This window comes from Mustelus asterias, chromosome 30 (genome assembly GCF_964213995.1).
Source record: "Mustelus asterias chromosome 30, sMusAst1.hap1.1, whole genome shotgun sequence".
In the NCBI taxonomy this organism is placed as follows: Eukaryota; Metazoa; Chordata; class Chondrichthyes; order Carcharhiniformes; family Triakidae; genus Mustelus; species Mustelus asterias.
In genome coordinates, this window is record NC_135830.1 from 11,466,818 (window position 1) to 11,487,519 (window position 20,702).

Below are 20,702 nucleotides of genomic sequence, written 5' to 3' on the forward strand. Positions count from 1 at the left end.
CCCAGAGGTGCCTCTACTTTCTCAGAAGACGAAGGAAACTTGACATATCAGCTACGACTCTCACCAACGTTTACAGATGCACCATAGAAAGCATTCTTTCTGGTTGTATCACAGCTTGGTATGGCTCCTACTCTGCCCAAGACCGCAAGAACTACAAAGGGGGTTGTGAATGAAACCCAGTCCATCACGCAAACCAGCCTCCCATCCATTGAGTGTCAACACTTCCCGCTGCCTCGGAAAAGCAATCTGCATAATTAAGGACCCCACGCACCCCAGACATTCTCTCTCCCACCTTCTTCTGTCAGAAAAAGATACAAAAGTCTGAGGTCCCATACCAACCGACTCAAGAACAGCCTCTTTCCTGCTGCCATCAGACTTTTGAATGGACCTACCTCACACTAAGTTGATCTTTTGCTACACTCTAGCTATGACTGTAACACTACATTTTGCACACACTCCTTTCCTTCTCTATGAATGGTATGCCTTGTCTGTATTGTGCACAAGAAACAATACTTTTCACTGTATATTAGTACATGTGACAATAATAAATCAAATCAAACTAACATGAGTAAAGATATTGATATCCACCCTGGTAATGGACAGTGCAGAGGCAGGAAAAGTGCTGGAAACATTTCAAGATAAAAGTCCACCACCAGAGGAAATAAGACCTCAAATAGTGAATGACAATTGACACTGAGTAGCTGCTATTGCTGAGACAGAACAAGAAATAACAACAACAGGAGTTCAGAGAAATGGACAAATTATTTTTTTTTAAAATATTTAAACCCCCCCCCAATGATTGGAATGAGTAGTTTGTGAGTGATGAGGAAGATTCAAAATGTTAGAAAACAAAATGAAAGTCCAGAATGAAGAAGCTTCGACATCACTGGAAAGAAATTAAATAAAACTCAATCTGAATTAGATCAGGAGAAACTCCAGGATTATGAAATGTTCAAAGAACAAACAGGAGCAGCAAACCATTTTGCTTAAACATCAGAAGTATTTGAATGACATTCTGGAAATGGCTGAAGAAAATTTGGACCAATGACCTACAGCAGATTAGCGTGTGGAATGAGAACAAAAGTCTGAGCATTTATAGACAGGGGCTGGTAAATGAAAGTTTTACCTTGGAGAATAACTGGAGCTGAGGAGAATTCTCCCAAGGGACAGTGGTATGTTTATTGTGGTCTAGACAGAAATAAATAACTTCCAGATTGTGCCTTGTGAGAGAATCTGGGCATGTAAAAAGTAAACCTGAACACATCACACACAGTTATAAATAATAGTGTTAAATTAAAAGAATTAAAACAAAATAGTATTATGTACAATAAAGTTCATTTTGGTAAAAAGAATTGTGTAGCTTTGTTGGTTTAAAGAAGGTATTCAGCTTTCTTTAATGAGGAAGTGACAATGCCAAGGCCGGACCTTGTTTCCTCCTTGGTCGAAATGTAACCCCTGTCCACATCTCCACTTCATTCTTCCACTGGTCTTATGGTTCAGACTCCGAGAACATCGGTGGGAAATCAGACCCTGACAATTCCCACTCACTTTCAGCCATCCTCACAAAAGCTGCTGGGATTGTAATCTTCTGCCTGAAATTTTATTTTTCTTGAGTTTCCAACATTCAGCAAGAATTCTGTGACCATCTATTATTCCTGACAGTCTTATGGTGAAGGAAGAAACTGGAGCCAATCTTTACTTGGAATAGATTTATTCAGAGTGAAACATTACAGGTGTATACTTCCTAACTCCACTCCTTGTCACTCTCTCTTTATATGTGGTCGCTCAATTGATGCGATTAACAGCCACAGCGCATCGAATCACTGTAACTGCCTTGGTGTCTCAGCAGTTTGGATGAACAAGTGAATCCCTGCCCACACACACAGCAGGTGAATGAATCTCTGCGTTATGAAATCGTTGGTGTCTCAGTAAATTGGATAAATCATTGAATCCTTTCTCACACACGGAGCAGGTGAACGGTCTCTCCCCATTGTGAACTCGTTGGTGTGTCTGTAGGTGGGATGACTGAGTGAATCCTTTCCCACACTGAGAGCAGGTGAATGGCTTCTCCCCAGTGTGAACTCGTTGGTGTCTCTGCAGGTTGGATGAATCACTGAACCCCTTCCCACAGTCAGAACAGGTGAATGGCTTCTCCCTGGTGTGAACTCTCTGATGTCTCAGCAGATCGTATGACATTCTAAAGCACTTTGTGCAGTGAGAGCAGCTGAACGGTCTCTCCTCAGTGTCCAGCAGCACAGATTGTATGAAGCAACTCCCACAGTCAGAGCATTTAAAATGTGTCTCATTGGTGTGGGTGCCTCGTTGTCCCAGCAGACTGTCAGACTGACTGAATCCCTTCCCACATACGGAGCAGGTGAATGGCGTCTCCCTGGTGTGAATGCGTCGATGTCTCACCAGACTTGATGACTGAGTGAATCCCCTCCCACAGTCAGAGCAGCTGAACGGCCTCTCCCCGGTGTGAATGCGCTGGTGTGTCAGCAGGAGGGATGAGTGAGCGAATCCCTTCCCACAGTCAGAACAGGTGAACAGCCCCTCACCGGTGTGAAAGCTCTCGTGATTCCTCAAAGCAGATGCCCGTGTGAATCCTTTCCCACACTGAGAGCAGGTGAATGGTCTCTCCCCAGTGTGAACTCGCTGGTGTATCAGCAGGTTGGATGAATCACTGAAGCCTTTCCCACATTCAGAGCAGGTGAACGGCCTCTCCCCGGTGTGAACTCTCTGGTGTCTGTGCAGGGTGGATGAATCAATGAATCCTTTCCCACACATCGAGCAGGTGAATGGCCTTTCTCCGCTGTGACTGCGTTGATGAGTTTCCAGTTCACAGGGAGCACGGAATCCTTTCCCACAAACCTCACATTTCCAGGGTTTCTCCATGGTGCTGGTGTCCTTGTTGTTTCTCCTGGTTTGATGATCAGTTGAAGCCTCGTCCACACACACAGAACACGTGTACAGCTTCTCTCCACTCTGAACGGTATGATGTTTTTACATGTGATGCAACTCAGTGCTTTTCCAGTCACACTGACGATTGACATCTTTTCCACAGACAAACATTTCTACTTCCACATTCAAAGGTTGAAGAATAATCGAGTGACTCAAGTCAAGATGTTTGTCCTGAGTTTTGCATCTGCAAACTTTTCCCTTGTAATACCTGTAAAGAGAGTTTACAAAATTAAGCAGTCAGTCCGGGATAGAAATTCTGAACAGACAATTCTAGTTTCTAAGGAATATTCTTTCCTCCCTCAATCCTCAAAATCTGCTAATCTCCACACCACACAGTCTCCCTCTATCCCCACTCTGCTGTACGTAATTCTACACCTTTGCAATTCTGCTGATGGACAGATCTCTGTTAACGGCTTCCTGTCTTGGACTCAGAGATAGTAAGAAATAGGAACAGAAGCAGGCCATTCACCCCATCAAGCCTACTCTGTCACTCAATATGATTAAGGTGAAAGGTGTCCCCCCCCACCCCTTGTCTTGCCTTTTCACAACACCAGCGGCCACAATCAAAGGATAGATTCCCTGCAGTCAGAAGGCGGCCATTTGGCCGATCGAGCCTGCACCAACAACAATCCCACTCAGGTCCTATCCCCGAAACCCCACATATTTACCCTGCTAATCCCTCTAACATACACATCCCGGGACACTAAGGGGCATTTTGACATGGCTAATCCAACTAATCTGCACATCTTTGGACCATGGGAGGAAACCAGAGCACCTGGAGGAAACCCACACAGACAAGGGGAGAATGTGCAAACTCTGCACAGCCAGTGACCAAGCTGGGAATTGAACACAGGTCCCTGGAGCTGTGAGGCAGTCGTGCTAACCATGTGATCATTTCTGCCAATTCTAGCATGCTACCACCATGAAACACATCCGCTCACCACCCCAATCAGCATTCTGCAGAGACCGTTTCCTCCATGATACCCGGTCCACTCCTCCATCACCCTCAACCCCTCATCCCACTTTACATGCCCACGCATTCGCAAAAGGTGCAATAGTACATCCTCCTTGTCCAACACTCCTAACACTCCCTTCAGGTGAAGCAGCATTTCATTTGTATCTCCTTCAATTTAGTCCACTGCATTACTTATTAGGACTTATTAGGGAGAGTCAACATGGCTTTGTGCGTGGTAGGTCATGTTTGACCAATCTATTAGAGTTTTTCGAGGAGGTTACCAGGAAGGTGGATGAAGGGAAGGCGGTGGATGTTGTCTACCTGGATTTCAGCAAGGCCTTTGACAAGGTCCCTCATGGGAGTTTAGTTAGGAAGGTTCAGTCGCTAGGTATACATGGGGAGGTAGTAAATTGGATAAGACACTGGCTCAATGGAAGAAGCCAGAGAGTGGTTGTGGAGGATTGCTTCTCTGAGTGGAGGCCTGTGACTAGTGGTGTGCCGCAGGGATCGGTGTTGGGTCCATTGTTGTTTGTCATCTATATCAATGATCTGGATGATAATGTGGTAAATTGGATCAGCAAGTTTGCTGATGATACAAAGATTGGAGGTGTAGTGGACAGTGAGGAAGGTTTTCAAAGCTTGCAGAGGGATTTGGACCAACTAGAAAAATGGGCTGAAAAATGGCAAATGGAATTTAACGCAGACAAGTGTGAGATATTGCACTTTGGAAGGACAAACCAAAGAAGAACGTACAGGGTAAATGGTAGGACTCTGAAGAGTGCAGTTGGACAGAGGGATCTGGGAATACAGGTACAGAATTCCCTAAAAGTGACGTCACAGGTGGATAGGGTCGTAAAGAGTGCCTTTGGTACATTGGCCTTTATAAATCGGAGTATCGAGTATAAAAGTTGGAGTGTTATGGTAAGTTTATATAAGGCATTGGTGAGGCAGAATTTAGAGTATTGTGTGCAGTTTTGGTCACCTAGTTACAGGAAGGATGTAAATAAGATTGAAAGAGTGCAGAGAAGGTTCACAAGGATGTTGTCGGGACTTGAGAAGCTGAGTTACAGAGAGAGATTGAATAGGTTGGGACTTTATTCCCTGGAGCGTAGAAGATTGAGGGGAGATTTGGTAGAGGTGTATAAGATTTTGATGGGTATAGATAGAGTGAATGCAAGCAGGCTTTTTCCGCTGAGGCTAGGGGAGAAAAAAACCAGAGGGCATGGGTTAAGGTGAAAGGAGAAAAGTTTAAAGGGAATATTAGGGGGGGCTTCTTCACGCAGAGAGTGGTGGGAGTGTGGAATGAGCTGCCGGATAAAGTGGTAAATGCGGGGTCACTTTTAACATTTAAGAAAAACTTGGACGGGTTCATGGATGAGAGGGGTGTGGAGGGATATGGTCCAAGTGCAGGTCAGTGGGACTAGGCATAAAATGGTTCGGCACAGACAAGAAGGGCCAAAAGGCCTGTTTCTGAGCTGTAATTTTCTATGGTTCTATTACAATACCGTCTCCTCTATGCTGGGGAGATTAAACACAGACTGAGTTACTGCTTTGCAGAACACCTTTGCTCAGTCCACAAGCATGACATTCGCTTTCCAGTCACTTGCCATTTCAACTCAGCATCTTGCTCTCATGCCCACATCTCTGTCCTTGGCCTGTTGCAATGCCCCAGTGTTGCCCAATGCAATCTGGAGGAACAACACCCCATCTTCCGATTGGGCACATTACAGCCTTTTGGACTCAACATTAAGTTCAGCATCTTTAGACTGTGAATATTCCCCTACATGCAATAAACACAACTGAGGCCCACGCCCTGTGAAATAATAAATAAATAACAAATTCCTGCAATTGGAGATAAACATGTCCCTGGGAGGGGGCGGGGCTGACCTGGAATTCCAGGCTCACGCTGCGCATGCGCACTACTTCTCATTGCCCATAATAAAGATGGCGGCCGCGCATGCGCTATGTTGTATCCCCTCCGTTTCAAGATGGCGGCCGTTACCCTTGAACCGCGAACGCGGCCCGCTGCCTGCAAACGCGGGACCGGGAGCTTTCTATTCGGGATTCGGAGCCTCTATCATATACTTCTGAAGCTTCCAACCCACACACCGGCTCTATCGCACCCCGCTTACCCGGCGATTTCTAAATTTGAGTTGCTCCGAATTGCAACGCAACAACCACTTCCAGTATCCGGACTGCGCATGCTCCACATCACAATGCCCAGGCAGTGATTGATGGCAGCTCCGGCCCAATAGGAAGAGGGGGCGGGGCTGGAGGACCGAGCGGGAGCGGCTGGTCCTCCAACCAATCGGAGTGAACGAGGGGCGGGGCTGAGCCCGGATCTCCCTCATTGGCTGAAACTCTGCATCATTGTGAAAGTTACCGGCATCTCCACATCATGTCCCCCTTCTCCAATCAGCTTGGCTCATGTAGATCAGGCCCAGGACAGGGTGGTTTGGTCGCTCGCCCTGTCCTGTCAGCCTGGATCTGAAGTGTCTCAACTTGTTGAGACTCTGAATTGGATTTGATTTGATTGAATTGGAAAAGTATAAAAAAAAAGTCCAGGAGAAAACTGGACCTTTCTGTTTGTGGTTTCAAACAGATGGAGCCCTGTGGGTGTAGGGACAAACACATCAACATTTGTCACTGAAACAAAAACAGAAAATGCTGGAAAATCTCAGGTGGTCTGTGGAGAGAGAATAGAGCCAACGTTTCGAGTCTGGATGACCCTTTGTCAGAGCGAAGAACAAAACATTTTGTTACTGAAATGTGGGAACATGAGGGAAAAAAACACAACTAATTCAAGGGCTGATTTAAAGTAACAACGTACCTTTAAGACTTGATTACCTGTAAAGCCTCGCATTCCAACCATCATTTTGTAAATTGAGTTTGTGTCTTTATATGCCCTGTTTGTGAACACAACTCCCACTCACCTGACGAAGGAGCAGACCTCCGAAAGCTTGTGTGGCTTTTGCTACCAAATAAACCTGTTGGACTTTAACCTGGTGTTGTGAGACTTCCTAAAGTAACAGCAGACAGGGAATCTCATCATTAGAACAAGGACTGATTTCAGTAATTGAACTGCAAGAAGGGTTAAGAAAAGTTAAAGTTTATTTATTAGTCACAAGTAAGGCTTACATTAACACTGCAATGAAGTTACTGTGAAATTCCCCTAATCGCCACACTCTGGTGCCTGTTTGGGTACACTGAGGGAGAATTTAGCATTGCCAATGCACCAAACCAGCATGTCTTTCAGACTGTGGGAGGAAACTGGAGCACTCGGAGGAAACCCACAAAGAACGTGCAAACTCCATAGAGACAGTGACCCAAGCTGGGGATTGAACCTGGGTTCCTGGTGCTGTGAAGTAGCATCGCTAACCGCTGTGCCACCATGCCGCCCATAAAGACAGGTTAGACAGAAGGTTAATACTGTCATCGTTCAGAACAACAGACTATAAAGGAACAAGTGAGCTTAAAGCCAATCTTTCTCATTCTGTGTGGAGGGGGTGTGCTGAACCAGTTTTAATGGGGTTTTATATTTGTTTATACAATGTGGGCATTGCTGGCTCGACCAGCATCGATTATCCAATCCAAATTATTCTTGAGAAGGTGGTTGAGGCTGCCTTCTTGAACTGCAGAGTTGAAGTTACCGTCAGATCAGCCGTGATCTAATTAAATGGGCCATGGGCTGAATGATCTACTCCTGCTCCTATGTTTATAAGTTTGCTGTTAGTCCATGTAGTGTAGGTACATCCAAAGTGCTGTGAGGAAGGGATTTCCAGGATTTTTGATCAGCAACAGTGAAAGGACAGCAACATGATTCCAAGTCAGGATCGTTTAAGTCTTGGGTGCCATTGTTTTTCGGTGAAGGGTCTGTTCCTCTGCTGTACTGTTCTTTGTTCTTTAGATAACTTGCAGTTGTCCATGTTACCAATTATCTGCTGCCCTTGTTCTCGAGGTGGGACAGTTTGTAGGATTGGAAGGTAAAGGTCGCAGTGTTGGAAGGTGCTGTTGAAAGTTAAATTATATTAGTTTCCTCATATTAAAAAATGGAACTCAGGTGAGGATATGGTGGGGAGATCAAGATCAGAGAGGCAGTATTTCAGAATTTATCACTGTGATAGCAGCAATCCCATTGCTATCTGTTGGCAAGACTGATGGAAATATTTAAAGTGAAGACCATTGGAGGATGAGGTACAATGGAATTTGTGAACTATCTGAGGATAATGGCGAGGGGAAAGGAAGGGATCAGGAAAGCAGCAGACACGTTGTTCCAGGAGAAGTGGGGTCTGGTTGTGTATATGTCAGGTTTTACACAGCACACAGTGGTTTCACTCTGGATGGAGAATCTCTGAATCACTCAAATCACTCAATTGGAAACTCAGAGACCTATCATTGTCTGCTTGGATGAAGGTTTGTGTTACAACTGATGAGAAGCAGCCTCACTCAGACACCCACACACAGAGACACATACTCTCTCTCTCACACACGCGCACACACACACATATACACACATCCTCATGCACAGAAACTAACACATGCAGCCATCCTCCCACCCACCCACCCACACGCTGTACCAACTGAATTAAGAACTGCTTCTTCCCTGCTATCAGACTTTTGAATGGACCAACATTGATCTTATTCTACACCCTAGCTATGACTGTAACACTATATTCTGCACCCTCTTCTTCTCCCCAATGTACTTTAATGGATGGTATGTTTTGTCTGTATAGCGCACAAGAAACAATAATATTCACTGTATCCCAATACATGTGACAATCGTAAATCAAATCAAATCAAATCCTCTCACATGAAACAGGGCCTGTGCCATTGGGTGGACAACACCAGCTAACCTGACTAAAAGTGAGGATAAAGTATTGTTGTCTGTAAGGGCTAAAGAAATACACTTGGCTCCCTTGTAGATCTGTGCCATGAAGTTCAAGACTCCTTCATGAATCATCCTCTTGACCTCTCGCCTGTCAACCCCCCATGAGAATCTTATACGTTTCAGAAAGTTCACCGCTTATTCTTCTAAACTTAATGAGTATAGGTGCAACCCTTCCCCAAAAGACAACGAGTTGGATTCTCCGGCCACGCTGGCCCCAAAACCGGAGAATCCCCCCCGAGGTCAAAGGACCTTTCTGTGGTCCACCCCCCGGCCTGCTACGATTCCTGTGGTGGGCGGGATGGGAGAATTCTCCCCTACACCTTCACAACCTTTCCTCAAAAGACAACACCTTCATCTTAGGAATGGGCCTGGTGAACTTTCTCTGAACTTTCCAATGAAAGCATGTCATTCCATAAGTAGGGAGACCAGAACCGTACACAGTATTCCAGCTGCTATCTCAGCAATGTCCTGTGTAGGTGCAGCAAGTTCCCTTTTTCAAACTCCACCCCCTTGCAGTAAAGTCCAACACTCCATTTGCTGCCTTCTTTACTTGCTCTACCTTCATCCTATTTTTTCACGATTCATGTACAAGGTCACCCAGATTCCTCTCTACGGCAGTATTCTTCAGTTTCTGTACATTTATAAATTGTTTGCTTCTCTATTCTTCCTGCCAAAGTGGAAAAGCTCCCACTTTCCCGCACTATACTCCATCTGCCATTTTTCTGTCCATTCAGGTAACTTATCTGTGTCCCTTACAGATTTTTTGTAATAACCTCACAACTTGCTTTTTTACCTATCTTTGTATCATCAATTCTGGCTTCATCCAAGTCATTGATCAAGGTGGCTGTTTTTCTCTCTCTCAGTTGTGGGTGATATTTGTCTCTATTCTCCTGGAAACTGAATGAATCTTGTTCCAAACTGGGTTCAATCTCAGACATTTCAGGGAGTCAGGAATCATTCACCCCTGAACCTACACTGGTAAAACCCCAGGCAGTTCCTCAGTAAGGATTTTTCTGGTTCCTCACCGTATATTAGTCAGGATACTGAAACCCAGCTTTTCTTACAGTCCACTCCTGGAGGTCCCACTCCCTGAGCCGACAAAATTCAGCAGTGTCAGTGCTGAAGTTTCACCGTGGAGTGATTCCCAGAGTAACTGTCAATCATATCACCATTGATGTCCAGGTTTGTGCAGTTTTAGTTATCCTGATGTCTAACACACACACATCAATAAAACAGGGAATTCCTGCAAACAAACTGCAGCTTCTTCTCTATCTGGAAATCCAATGTTTGTTGAATAATTGTCCCAGTGGTTAACAGGCTCCTGTGAACTCATCCAACTCGTATTTTAATACTGACTTTAACAAATATATTTTAAATAGGTTTATTTTAAATGAGTTAAAACCAGCCGTAAAATGGTATATATAGTATAACAACCATGGTACTTTTCAGACTGGAAACTTTAACCTGCTGTTTCACTTTCATTTAGGAGCAGATCCCAGTTTTACACCAATCTCTGATTCATGTATCCAGCATTCACCGTCATTCTAAAAGCAGAAGTTGCTGCAAAATCTCAATAAGTCTGACAGAATCTGTAAAGACAGGAACAGTTAATGTTTCCAGTTGAATGTGACTCTTCTTCAGTGTCAAAACATTAGCTCTGTTTCTCTCTCCAGAGATGCTGTCAGACCTGCTGAGTTTTTACAGCACTTCTTGTTTTTATTTACGAGTTCAGGACTCAGACAAGACAATCCACAATACAAATCTTACAACTGGGCCAGGGTTTATTAACATCAGCAGAAACAGACACCAATGAAAATGGTTGGGACCTCGATGAGATTAACAGCAAAATTCAGTCCTTGCAGTCACTCGTGAACATGATGGTGTTTCAGCAGGTGAGGTGACTGAGTGAATCCCTTCCCACACACGGAGCAGGTGAATGGCCTGTCCCCAGTGTGAATTCGCTGGTGCTTTATCAGGTTGGATGATTGACTGAATCCCTTGCCACAATCAGAGCAGGTGAATGGCCTGTCCCCAGTGTGAATTCGCTGGTGCTTTACCAGGTTGGATGAATCAATAAATCCCTTCCCACAACTGGAGCAAGTGAATGGCCTCTCTCCAGTGTGACTTGGCTGGTGTTTTAGCAGGTTGAATGACTGAGTAAATCCCTTCCCACACTCGGAGCAGATAAATGGCCTCTCCCTATTATGAATTCTCTGGTGTTTCAACAGGTCGGATGAATCAGTGAATCCCTTCCCACAATCAGAGCATCCTCCCCATTGACCAACTGTGAGAATGAACAAAATGCAGTCCTGGATGTAACTGAGAGCAGAAACAATAACAGCAGAATCCAACCCCCTGGAATCACTCGTGAACTCGTTGGTGTCTCAGCAGCTGGGATGAAAGACTGAATCCCTTCCCACACTGAGAGCAGGTGAATGGCCTCTCCCCAGTGTGAACTCGCTGGTGTATCCGCAGGCTGGATAATCGAGTGAATCCCTTCTCACACTGAGAGCAGGTGAACGGCCTCTCCCCAGTGTGAATTCGCTGGTGTCTCAGCAGGTGGGATGACTGAGTGAATCCCTCCCCACACTGAGAGCAGGTGAATGGCCTCTCTCCAGTGTGAACTTCATGGTGTCTCTGCAGCTGGGATGACCGAGTGAATTCCTTCCCACACTGAGAGCAGGTGAATGGCCTCTCCCCAGTGTGAACTCGCTGGTGTCTCTGCAGCTGGTTTGACCAAGTGAATCCCTTCCCACACTGAGAGCAGGTGAATGGCCTCTCCCCAGTGTGAACCCGCTGGTGTATCCGCAGGCTGGATGAATCATAGAATCCCATCCCACACTGAGAGCAGGTGAACGGCCTCTCCCCAGTGTGAACTCGCTGGTGTCTCAGCAGGCTGGATGGATTACAGAATCCCTTCTCACACTGAGAGCAGGTGAATGGCCTCTCCCCAGTGTGAACCCGCTGGTGTATCCGCAGGCTGGATGGATCACAGAGTCCCTTCCCACACTGAGAGCAGGTGAACGGCCTCTCCCCAGTGTGAACTCGCTGGTGTGACTGCAGGATGGATAACCGAGTGAATCCCTTCCCACACTGAGAGCAGGTGAATGGCCTCTCCCCAGTGTGAACTCGCTGGTGTTTCTGCAGGGTGGATAACCGAGTGAATCCCTTCCCACACTGAGAGCAGGTGAACGGTCTCTCCCCAGTGTGAACTTGCTGGTGTGACTGCAGGATGGATAACCGAGTGAATCCCTTCCCACACTGAGAGCAGGTGAATGGCCTCTCCCCAATGTGGTTGCGCCGATGAGCTTCCAGCTCATTTGGGTATCTGTATCTCTTCGCACAGTCCGCACATTTCCATGGTTTCTCCATGGTGCAGGTGTCCTTGCCTCTCCCTTGGGTGGACAATCAGTTGAAGCCTTGTCCACACACAGAACACGGGTACAGTCTCTCCCCGCTGTGAATGGTGTGATAGTTATTCAGGCTGTGTAACTGGTTAAAGCTCTTTAGTCAGTGCACTGGAAGACTCTCACTCCAGTGTGGCCGTGTGTTGGTGCTTTTCCAGTCACACTGATGTTTGAAATCTTTTCAAATCAACAGACTGGACAACCATTTCTCCTTCTAGATTCAAAGGCCGATGATATTCAGCTCCCATGGAATATGACTCTGTCAGATCTGACGTGACGTTTGAGATTTCGGCCTGTGATTCCTCTTTCAAGATCCTGTAAAACAAGTTTACAAAAGTCATCAGTATCAGTACAGGATAGAAATTCAGAACAGACAATTCTAGTTTCTGTGGAACATTCTTTCCTATTTCAGTCCCAAAAAGCTGTAAATCGCCATCCCACACACTCTCCCTCCATTCTCACTCTGCTGTATCTAATATTCACCCTCCCAATTCTCCTGAAGGTGCTGATTGAGGCTGATTGACAGATCCATGCTCACTGCTTCCTGTCCTGGACACAGAGACCATAACAAATAGGAGCTGCAGTCGGCCATTTGGCCCATCGAGCCTTTTAAACTATTCAATGAGATAATTCGTTCATCTACCTCAGCATCATTCTCCCCACACTAAACCCATATCCCTTGATATCCTCAATATCTAGAAACCAATCAATCGCTCTCTTGCAAGTAGTTGATGACTGAGGTTTCACTGTCCTCAGGGATTGAGAATTCCAAAGCTTTACCACATCCTTGAGTGAAGAAATCCCCCCACATCTTAGCTTTTGCTCCATCTTCTTGTCTGTTCCCCATAACCCTTGACACCCTTGTCAGTCAAAGATCTGTCTAACTGGAATATATTCAATGATCCTCAGCCTCCACTGGTCCCTGTAGAAGAGAAATCCAAAAGACTAACAGCCCTCTGAGGGAAGAGACGTCTGGAAATATATATATATACAGGGGGATCTTCATCAGTTGATCGGTTAAGGAAGTGAGCCGATGATTGGCAAATGGATTTCAGTACAAATAATACAGAGCACAGAGGCACAACCTCAGGCTAAAGGGACGATCCTTTAAAACAGAGATAAGGAGGAATTTCTTCAGCCAGAGAGTGGGGAATTTGTGGAACTCTTTGCCGCAGAAGGCTGTGGAGGCCAGGTCATTGACTGTCTTTAAGACAGAGATAGATAGGTTCTTGATTAATAAGGGGATCAGGGGTGATGGCAAAAAGGCAGGAGAATGGGGATGAGAAAAATATCAGCCATGATTGAATGGCGGAGCAGACTCGATGGGCCGAGTGGCCTAATTCTGCTCCTATGTCTTATGGTCTTAAGTGTGAGTGTTGCATTTTGGAAAGTCAAACCAGGGTAGGACTTATACAGTGAATGGTAAGGCCCTGGGGAGTGTTGAGGAACAGAGGAACCCAGGAGTACAAGTATATCGTTCGTTGAAAGTGATGTCACAGGTAGACAGAGTGGTGAAGAAGGCATTTAGCACACTGGCCTTCATCAGTCAGGGCACTGAGTATAGGAGTTGGGACATTATGTTATAGTTGTATAAGTCATTGGTGAGGCCGCACTTGGAGTATTGTGTACAGTTTTTGTAACCCTGTTATAGGAAAAACATTGATAAACTGTAAAGAGTGCAAAGAAGATTTATGAGGATGTTGCCGGGACTAATGGGTCTGAATGATCATGAGAGGTTGGACAGGCTCGGGTTTATTCCTTCGAATGTAGGAGAATGTGGGGTGACTATATTGAGGTGTATTAAATAATGAGGGGCATAGATAGGATGAACCCACATTGTCTTTTTGCCAGGGTCGGGGAATTGAAAACTAGAGGACATAGATTTAATATGAGAGGGGAAAGATTAAAAGGGACCTGAGGGGCAACTTCTTCATGCAGAGGGTGATGTGTACATGGATTGAGCTGCCAGAGAAAGTGGTTGAATGTTCAAACAGCAGGTTTAAACATTTAAAAAGCATTTGGATAAGTACATATCCCTCTAATCCTTTCCAATTCATGAGCCAAACACGGGCATTTGGGACTAGCTGGGAGGGCACCATGGTTGGCATGGATCAGTTGGGCCTAAGGGCCTGTTTCCGTGCTGTATTGCTCTGTGACTCTGTGCGCTGGCTGCATCAGCATCTACTGCCCATAACTCATTGCCCTTGAACTGAGTGGCTTGCATTGCTGGGGGATGTGGTAGATTTCCTTCTATAAAGGACATTATTAAATCAGATGGATTTTTACAATTGTCATCAATGGACTTCCAATTCTAGATTTTTACTGAATTCAAATTTCAACATCTGCCACTGTGGGATTCGAACCCAGGGTTCACAGTGCATTGCCCTGGATCCCTGTATTACTAATCCAATAACACTATCACTGCACCATTGCCTGCCCATCCGTGGTAAAGGAGTCACAGTAGCCCGAGATCCATGGAATCAGAGCATGCTCTGAATTTAACTTAATGCTCAGTAGCACTCACCCCAAAACCATTTCACTGTTTTCAACATTTTAAATCCGCTGGAGTCTACATCTGCAAAGATCTCAGAGAGATTGGTGTCCGGGAAAAATGTTGCAATCTTCAAATCTTGTCCCTGTAAATGAGGAAAGTTATAGGTGTAATTCAAGGTTAGAAATTCAAGACAGACAAACATTTCTTTTCGTCTGAGTTTGCTGTGTGTAAATCTTTCCCTTCTAACCCCCTGTAAAAGGAGTTTCCAAAATCCATCAGCATCTGTCCAGAACAGAAATTCCAAACATTCACTCCTCCTTTAACCTGGCACAGAATTACTTCAGCTGGGACAAAATTGCAGTGGAGGCAGTTCAGGGAAGATCCAGTTGGTTGATTCCTGAAATGAGGGGTTTTATCTTTCAGGTTGAGCAGCTTGGGCCTGTACTCTTTGGAGTTTAGAAGACTGAGAAGTAATCCTATTGAAATATCTGGGAATTTAAGGGCGGCATGGTGGCTAGCACTGCTGCCTCACAGCGACAGGGTCCCAGGTTCAATTCCGGCCTTGGGTCACTGTCTGTGTGGAGTTTGCACATTTTCTGTGCACTGTCTGTGTGGGTTTCCTCCAGGTGCTCTGGTTTCCTCCCACAGTCCAAAGACTGTGGTTCGGTGGATTGGCTATGCTAAATTGACCCTTGTGTCAAATGCATGGGGTTGTGGGGATGGAGCTTGGGTGGGATTGTGGTCGGCACAGACTCGATGGGCCAAATGGCCTGCTTCTGCACTGTAGGGATTCTGTGATTCATATGATATAAGGTGCTTGACAAGGTAGATGCTGAGAGGATGTTTCCTCAGGTGTGGGAATCAAGTAAAAATAAAGGATCTCAAATTTAAGATGAAGATGAAGAGAGATCTTTTCTCTCAGCGGGTTGTTGATCTTTGGAACTCTGTCTTCACCAGTGAGGATTGGAGGCAGGTCATTGAATATATTCAAAGCTGAGGTTTTGATCCACAAGAGAGTTAAGGGTATGGACGGGCTGGGGGTAGCAAAGTAGACATGATCTTATTGAATGATGCAGCAGGCTCGATGGGCCGAATGACGGGCTCCTGTTTCGAATTCTTATTCCGATGTTCTTGGATAGCTGCGCATGCGCCCTGCCACCTATTGTCCCTCTGAAGATAGAGGTTCTGAACCAGCCCCCGAAACCACGCCCATTGTGACCCGTCACAGACAGCAGCGCATGTGCCCTCCTTCCCCGCTGAAACAAGATGGCGGCCGATAACCGGGGCCTGTTCCCGAGATAAAAGCCTGGGAGCTGTAAACCCGGGACCTGCAGGGTCTGATTCGGGCCGTGCAGCCTACAGCGGATGTTTGTGAAGCCTCCGCTCGCTCCCTCCCTACCCCAACTCCCGGCTCCACTTCTCCCGCAGCCCAACCGACTCACCCGCTGAAAAAAGCGTCTCCCGCATTCAGGACTCTGAGCAGTGACACTGCGCATGCCCCAGATACAGCACTGCGCCTGCGCAATAGGCTCCTGTGGAATGACTATAGAACATAGAACATTACAGCGCAGTACAGGCCCTTCGGCCCTCAATGTTGCACCGACCTGTGAAACGAATCTAAACCCATCCAACCTACACTATTCCAATCTCATCCATATGTTTATCCAATGACCCTTTAAATGCCCTTCATGTTGACGAGTCCACTACTGTTGCAGGCAGGCATTCCACACCCTTACTACTCTCTGAGTAAAGAACCTACCTCTGACATCTGATCTATATCTATCACCCCTCAATTTAAAGCTATGCCCCCTCGTGCTAGCCATCATCATCCGAGGAAAAAGGCTTACACTGTCCAACTTATCTAATCCTCTGATCATCTTGAATGCCTCTATTAAGTCACCTCTTAAATTTCTTCTCTCCAACGAAAAAAGCCTCAAGTCACTCAGCCTTTCCTCATAAGACCTTCCCACCATACCAGGCAACATCCTGGTAAATCTCCTCTGCACCCTTTCCAATGCTTCCACATCCTTCCTATAATGCGGCGACCAGAACTGTACACAATAGTCCAAGTGCGGCTGCACCAGAGTTTTGTACAGCTGCAACATGACAGCATGGCTCCGAAACTCAATCCCTCTTCTAATAAAAGCTAACACACTGTACGCCTTCTTAGCAACCCTATCAATCTGGGTGCCAACTTTCAGGGATCTATGCACATGGACACCGAGATCTCTCTGCTCATCCACACTACCAAGTATCTTACCATTAGCCCAGTACTCTGTATTCCTGTTACTCCTTCCAAAGTGAATCACCTCACACTTTTCCACATCAAACTCCATTTGCCACCTCTCAGCCCAGCACTGCAGCTTATCTATGTCCCTCTGTAACCTGCAACATCCTTCCACACTGTCCTCAACTCCACCGACTTTAGTGTCATCCGCAAATTTACTAACCCATCCTTCTACGCCCTCATCCAGACCATTTATAAAAATGACAAACAAAAGTGGCCCCAAAACAGATCCTTGCGGTACACTAGTAACTGAACTCCAGGATGAACATTTCCCATCAACCACCACCCTCTGTCTTCTTACAGCTAGCCAATTTCTGATCCAAATCTCAAAATCACCCTCAATCACATGCCTACCATGGTAGGCAATAGCCTACCATGGGGAACTTTATCAAATGCTTTACTTAAATCCATAAACACCACATCAACTGCTTTACCCTCATCCACCTCTTTGGTCACCTTCTCAAAGAACTCAATAAGGTTTGTGAAGCACGACCTTCCCTTCACAAAACCGTGCTGACTATCCCTAATCAAATTATTAATTTCTAGATGATTATAAATCCTATCTCTTCTAATCCTTTCCAAAACTTTGCCCACAACAGAAGTAAGGCTCACTGGTCTATAATTACCAGGGTTGTCTCTACTCCCCTTCTTGAACAAGGGGACAACATTTGCTATTCTCCAGTCTTCTGGCACTATTCCTGTAGACAATGACATAAAAATCAAAGCCAAAGGCTCTGCAATCTCCTCCCTAGCTTCCCAGCGAATGCTAGGATAAATCCCATCCGGCCCAGGGGACTTATCTATTTTCACACTTTCCAGAATTGCAAACACCTCCTCCTTATGAACCTCAATCCCGTCTAGTCCAATCGCCTGTATCTCAGTATTCTCTTCGACAACATTGTCTTTTTCCTGTGTGAATACTGATGAAAAATATTCATTTAGCGCCTCTCCTATCTCTTCAGACTCCACGCACAACTTCCCACTACTGTCCTTGACTGGCCCTAATCTTACCCTAGTCATTCTTTTATTCCTGACATACCTGTAGAAAGCGTTAGGATTTTCCTTGATCCTACCTGCCAAAGACTTCTCACGTCCCCTCCTGGCTCTTCTTAGCTCTCTCTTCAGCTCCTTCCTGGCGAACTTGTAACTCTCAAGCGCCCTTACTGAGCCTTCACGTCTCATCTTTACATAAGTCTCCTTCTTCCTCTTCACAAGAGATTCAACTTCTTTAGTAAACCACGGTTCCCCCGCTCGACCACTACCTCCTTGCCTGACAGGTACATACTTATCAAGGACACGCAGTAGCTGTTCATTGAACAAGCTCCACATTTCAATTGTGCCCATCCCCTACAGATTTCTTCCCCATCCTGTGCATCCTAAATCTCGCCTAATCGCATCATAATTTCCTTTCCCCCAGCTATAACACTTGCCCTGCGGTGTATACCTATCCCTTTCCATTGCTAAAGTAAACATAACTGAATTGTGGTCACTATCACCAAAGTGCTCACCTACCTCCAAATCTAACACCTGGCCTGGTTCATTACCCAGTACCAAATCCAATGTGGCCTTGCCTCTTGTTGGCCTATCTACATACTGTGTCAGCAAACCCTCCTGCACACATTGGACAAAAACTGACCCATCTAAAGTACTCGAACTATAGCTTTTCCAGTCAATATTTGTAAAGTTAAAGTCCCCCATAACAACTGCCCTGTTGCTTTCGCTCCTATCCAGAATCATCTTTGCAATCCTTTCCTCTACATCTCTGGAACTTTTCGGAGACCTATAGAAAACTCCCATCAGGGTGACCTCTCCTTTCCTGTTTCTAACCTCAGCCCATACTACCTCAGTAGACGAGTCCTCATCAAACGTCCTTTCTGCCACCGTAATACTATCCTTGACTAACAATGCCGCACCTCCTCCTCTTTTACCACCTTCCCTGATCTTACTGAAACATCTAAACCCCGGAACCTGCAACAACCATTCCTGTCCCTGCTCTATCCATGTCCCCGAAATGGCCACAACATCGAAGTCCCAGGTACCAGCCCATGCTGCAAGTTCACCCACGTTATTCCGGATGCTCCTGGCATTGAAGTAGACACACTTCAAAGCACCTTCCTGCCTGCCGGTACACTCCTGCGACCTTGAAATCTTATTCATCACCTCACCACTCACATCCTCCTGTACACTGGAGCAGAAATCCAGGTTCCCACCCCCCTGCCGAATTAGTTTAAACCCTCCCGAAGAGCATTAGCAAATTTCCCCCCCAGGATATTAGTACCCCTCTGGTCCAGGTGAAGACCATCCCGTTTGTAGAGGTCCCACCTACCCCAGAATGAGCGCCAATTATCCAGGTATCTAAATCCTTCCCTCCTGCACCATTCCTGTAGCCACGTGTTCAACTGCTCTCTCTCCCTATTCCTCTCCTCACTAGCACGTGGCACGGGTAACAAACCAGAGATAACAACTCTATTTGTTCTCGCTCTAAGCTTCCACCCTAACTCCCTGAATTTCTGCCTTACATCCCCATCTCTTTTCCTACCTATGTCATTGGTGCCTGTGTGGACCACAACTTGGGGCTGGTCCCCTTCCCCCTTAAGGATCTTGAAAACACGATCCGAGACATCAAAGACCCTGGCACCTGGGAGGCAACACACCAGCCGCGAGTCCCTCTCGCTCTCACAGAATCTCCGATCTGTCCCCCTAACTATGCAGTTCCCAATGACTAATGCTCTACTCCTCCCCCCCTTTCCCTTCTGAGCAACAGGGACAGACTCTGTGCCAGAGACCTGTACCCCATGGCTTACCCCTGGTAAGTCGCCCTCCCCAACAGGATCCAAAACGGTATACTTGTTATACAGAGGAACGGCCACAGGGGATCGCTGCACTGTCTGCTTCTTACCCTTTCTAACAGTCACCCAAGTATCCTCATTCCTAGGAGTATGAACCTCCCTGTAGCTTTTATCTATAACTGTCTCTGCCTCCCAAATGATCCTGAGTTCATCCAGTTCCAACTCCAGATCCCTAACACAGTCTTCAAGGAGCTGGAATTGGGTGCACTTCCTGCAGGTGTACTCAGCTGGGACACTAATGGTGTCCCTCACCTCACACATCCCACAGGAGGAACATTGCACTGCCTGCACTGACATCCCTGCTAACTTCCCGAACTAATAAATGAAAGAGAAAAGAAAAAGAAAAAGAAAGCTCACCTGCTCTCACGCAGAGTCTTTTTTTTTAGGTTAGAGGAGGAGGGAGGGTGGGAGACTCTACACGTGTAGAGTCTCGGGTTACCTCCCCGTTCAAATTTAGTGGGCAAAAAAAAAACCGTCCCAGGTCTCCCTACGGCTGACTTCCGGTTTCCTGTTTCTCAGGAAAAAAACAACTCCGAAAAAAGTAAGTAAAAATAAATTCAGCTTATCTTCCAGTTCTGCCCTCCAAAAATCACTCCCCTCTCTGCCCGCTTCACCGGAAGAATAGGGCACGTTCACAACCGCAGGGGCACCTGGGAATTAACAGCGCCATTGTCAATCAAAGACATAATAGAAAATTATCTTGTGCAATTGAGATCAATTAATTTTTAAAAATACATTCCTCTGAATTTGTGCACTGCCATTCTCTATTTCTAAAATTGATTTAAACCAGTGCTCTCCTGTGGGAATACCCCGAGTTTTTAAAACATTTCTCACTGGTTTCCCCCCTCCCCCCCCCTCTCT

The 20,702-nt window shown here is 46.0% G+C and overlaps 2 protein-coding genes across 2 annotated transcripts in view; one reads left to right on the plus strand and one right to left on the minus strand.

Moving 5' to 3' along the window:
- The window catches only part of LOC144481037 (uncharacterized), a 297,288-nt gene that overhangs the window by 218,088 nt on the left and 58,498 nt on the right, over window positions 1-20,702 (plus strand). The window lies entirely within an intron of this gene.
- Window positions 705-20,185, minus strand: LOC144480890 (uncharacterized). Its single transcript, XM_078200522.1, has 5 exons — window positions 14,736-20,185; window positions 11,169-12,526; window positions 2,337-2,985; window positions 1,999-2,186; window positions 705-710 (listed from the first exon to the last, which is right to left on the minus strand). Exons 2-5 carry the CDS (start codon window positions 12,174-12,176, stop codon window positions 705-707), a joined length of 1,851 nt encoding a protein of 616 aa, XP_078056648.1. The 5' UTR covers window positions 12,177-12,526; window positions 14,736-20,185.

What these genes read in the sequence shown, in the direction of transcription:
- LOC144480890 (XM_078200522.1), bottom strand. Translation starts at nt 12,176, where the DNA reads ATGGAGAAACCATGGAAATGTGCGGACTGTGCGAAGAGATACAGATAC. An exon ending in GACACCAACGAGTTCACGAG is followed by an intron (nt 2,986 to 11,168) that starts TGATTCCAGGGG and finishes CATACCGTTCAG; the next exon opens with AGTGGAGAGAAGCTGTACAC. An exon ending in GGGATTCAGTCAGTCTGACA is followed by an intron (nt 2,187 to 2,336) that starts GTCTGCTGGGAC and finishes GAATGTCATACG; the next exon opens with ATCTGCTGAGACATCAGAGA.